Source organism: Octodon degus, unplaced genomic scaffold (assembly GCF_000260255.1).
Source record: "Octodon degus isolate 3935 unplaced genomic scaffold, OctDeg1.0 scaffold00057, whole genome shotgun sequence".
NCBI lineage: Eukaryota > Metazoa > Chordata > Mammalia > Rodentia > Octodontidae > Octodon > Octodon degus.
In genome coordinates this window covers 8501953-8505839 of record NW_004524633.1, presented here as the reverse complement: position 1 = coordinate 8505839, position 3887 = coordinate 8501953, and the positions used below count along the sequence as shown (strand labels likewise).

The following is a 3887-nucleotide window of genomic DNA, read 5'->3' as shown; positions in this document are numbered from 1 at the left end:
AGAGAGAGAGAGAGAGAGAGAGAGAGAGAGAGAACTTACTGCTGCCTTCAAGGCTTGATAGATGTCATTCAGAAGGTCTTCTTCATCCTCCAAGCCCACAGAGAGTCGAATCAGTGTGTCACTAATACCAAGACTGTCTCTGTCATTCTTAGGCACCGATGCATGGGTCATGATTGCCCTAGAAGATGTGAGAAGATTTTGATCACTATCTTGTACCAGGGAAGACACATTTCTGTTTCATCTATTGCAAAGACGATTTATTTATTTGATACAGTCTCATTACACAGTTCAGACTCCTAGTGATCTTCCTGTCTCAGCCTCCCCAGTACTGGGATTACTGGCATGTGCCACCATGACCAGTTTTAGGACTGGCACAGCATGCTCAGGTCCAGAAGGCAGGTGGTAGTAGGGATCAAACTTAGGTACTTGCACATGTGAGGCAGGAGCTTAGACGACCGAGCTACTTCCCCAGCCCTGTAATGACTTTTTTTTTTTTTTTTTTTTTTTGTGCTGGGGATCAAACTCAGGACATTGCACTTGCTGGGCAAGTGCTTATTCTACTGAGCTGTCTTCTTTGTTTTGTTTTTTGGCAGAACCAGGGATTGACCTCAGGCCCTTGCACTTGCCAGGCAAGTGCATATTCTACTGAGCTATCTCTTTGGACCTATAATGGCTTTTAAATGTTTTCTGCTCCAAACATCAAATTTTTCATACCTGCATAATTTTTCATGTGTAAAAACAAACACAAAAAAATATGAAACTTTTCTAATCATGACTTTTTTGTGCAAACCAATATTTTCAAATCCTGTTTATAACAGTGATAAGACATACTCAGTCCCAATGTGGAGGTATCTATCAAGAACTCCCATCCAGGAGGGAAACACTAGCAGAAATATTAGCCTCCAAAATGTGTGGCATTTAACCAAAATATACAACGAATGCTTAAACTTTTAAAAATATCACAGTATCTTCTAAGGTCAATTAAGACTCAGGACATAGGAGAACTTGTACTGTAACATCATGTACCTCGGTAGTGTCCCAGATTTTCTGATCAAGAAGATTATGGGGCCAAAGAGGAAAGTGATCGATGACGTAGAGTGTGCCTAAGGAGAGTCACATGGGGAGAAGACACTCTCTCAGGCTTTCACAGAGAGCACATTGGCCAAGCAATGGCCGTGACTTATCCACATGGCCGCACTGACAAAGGTTCTACAATCTGAGGTACAGGATCTCAGGATAAATCCTGAGGGCATTTCACTGACCTTCTCAGACCAAAAAGCTACAACTCTTGTTGCATAGGTCCTGCTTTACCTTGGTCTTAACCATCCAGTAGAAAAGTATGAAGATGAAATATAGGAAGTAAAGCCATGCTGTTAAGTTGAGCTGTGGGAGACTCAGGTCAATAATTTCTGACATTGCCAGTTAAACAGAAGACCCAATGCTATTATGGGCTACTGGACTCTTTTAGAATATTTTGCTGAGTTTACACACCTATAATATTCAATAACGGAACTTAGAAAAAATGGGGTATACCGATGAATGTCCATTTTGTATCTGTGTATTCAAAGTGGTTGGGATAGATATATAGTTGCATTCTCTTAATGAATAGAATGATTTGTTCTAATGGTGTTTGTAAATAGGATCACAAATCCGCATCTTGTACAGCAATTAACCACTAAGAAGAATATATGCAGTGTATTATTTGTTGAAACTGTACTTCCAATTTGATTTGAAACTGTCTCATTGATATCTGTTTATCAATAAAACTTTGAAAAAAAATATCACAGTAAAAAACACATGGCCATGAATCATCTTCAAAATTTCCCCCTCACTTTTTTTTTTTTTTTGGGGGGGGGGCTGGCTCAGCCAACCCTGAGGGCCGGGCTAGTGTGGCCTGTGCTGCCAGGGATCAAACCTGAGGCCCCAGTGCCTGTCTAAGCTTGCCTGAGCAGGTGCTTCAGGTGCTTCACCGGCCCTTCCCCTTCACTTTGAGCATAGGTAGCCCATCATTTTTGCCACTTTCCGAAGGAGTTCTGGAAGTCCTCTTTCCTGAGTGTCTTTACACGGTGTGGTATGGTGAATGCTTCTGCCAAGCACCATCCACCGGAATGGTAGACTGGTAAAAGCCAAGATGTGTACCCAACCACCTTGTTCACCAGGCCTGGAAATATGCAGGTGCTGACTGTCTCCGAAAGTCAAAGTGACCATGGAATGGAAAAGTTTTAGAGACTTAGGACACTGAGGCAGCCACCACAGTGCAACCAAAGACAAAAGAGGACTTCCGACTTCCAGAACTACTTCAAAGCGGCAAGATGGGGGGATCTGTGTGTTCCAAGTGAAGGGGATGCTCTGGAGGGGATTAATGGCAATGTGCCCTTTACTGAAATAATTTTCAAAATTTGTAATATTCAGTATTTTTTCATTGTATCTCATAGATAAGAATATCAGCCTACATGAATGAGACTTTGGCCAGAAGTCACGCACCCATGACCACGCTGCTGGACAGCTGCTTTAAAGTGGGCTCTTGGGCCACAACCTGCAGAAATCATGTCAGCTCACTCAGTGCACTCATCTGGAACTGCCCCTTCTGAGGTGGATCAGGGAAAGCAAAGCTAAGATGATGGCAGCAACCACAGAGCATCAAGACCCCAATACATGAAACCCAAGCCACACAGGCCTGGAAGAAATTTTCAAGCTATCAAATCATCATTTCTATCAACATGCGTCATGGTAGAGCAGCTCTCCTGTGCAGGCACTCGAGTAAGAACTGGAAACTAAGAGCAATGAGGTATTTAGATAGCCAAGAGCTGACTCTAGGGCATGTGCACAAAACAGAATACTCTAGAGGCCTCTAAGGAAGTATGGGCAGAAGGACTTCTGGAGCACAGAGGAAGGCAGCAGCACTGTGGACTGAAGCACCAGGGTAGAGAGACTGAGAGGCTGCCTCCGCCCCCACCCGCTGATCACTACCAACCCTCTTCCGGTCTGCTGGGCACTAAGGAAATCAGTGCTCAGGATGCTTTCTCCCATCTCACTGCAGACCGGAGTGGGGCTTCCGGGTGCTCTGAGCAGATGGGTATCATCTTCCTTCGCTCCAGAGAAATTTCCCACACAAACTTCTTCCTTCCAACATTCTGCCCCGGCCGGCTGCATGCATGCGTGGTGATAGGAACTTAGTCCTACGAATGTAGGGCTGAGCCCAGTTCCTGCCACACACTGGCTTGGAGCCTGGCTACAGCTTCCTGACTTCTGTGCCTATTTCCTTATCTGAAATAATAATGGAACTTACTGTGAGGCAGGAACTCATGATAATTCATTTTTTTAAGAATGACATATGAGGGTCTGGCCAGATAACTCAGCGGATTAAAGTGCCTGCTTAGGCAGGTGCAGCCACCAGGGTTCGATCCCTGTCATGTGTGCCAGCTCCGCCCCCAGGGCTTGCTGAGACAGCAACTGAGACTGGGTATGGTACCATGGGTTTGGGATTACCATGTAATCCCAGCACTTGGGAGGCTGAAAACAGGAGGATCACTATGAGTCTGATCTGGGTAGTGAGACCCTGTAGACCCTGTACTAAAAAAATACAAAAAAAAAAAAAAAATCAATACATAAATAAATGTTACATTAGAAGCCAGGCATGGTGGTACACACCAGTGCTTGGGAGGCTGAGGCACAACTGCCATGAGCTCAAGGCTAGGAATTTGGAGATGGAGGGAGAGAGGAGGGAGTGGAGGAGAGAGATGGGAAAAGGGACGCTGCGTCCTGTGCCTGCCCCAGCTCCAGGCTGGGAATGCAAACACAGACCAACAAAGACTTATATAAAAAAATTAAAATGCTAAAAAATGGATAAAACTTAATATAATCACTATCCTAAAAGTTTAGTCATG

The 3887-nt window shown here is 44.4% G+C and overlaps 1 protein-coding gene across 1 annotated transcript in view; it reads right to left on the bottom strand.

Moving 5' to 3' along the window:
* Window positions 1-3887, bottom strand: part of Cth (cystathionine gamma-lyase) — a 37959-nt gene that overhangs the window by 1078 nt on the left and 32994 nt on the right. Inside the window, exon 10 of the mRNA XM_023718279.1 lies at window positions 40-178. Within this exon, the coding sequence (XP_023574047.1) occupies window positions 40-178 (139 nt within the window). The remainder of the gene's footprint in view (window positions 1-39; window positions 179-3887) is intronic.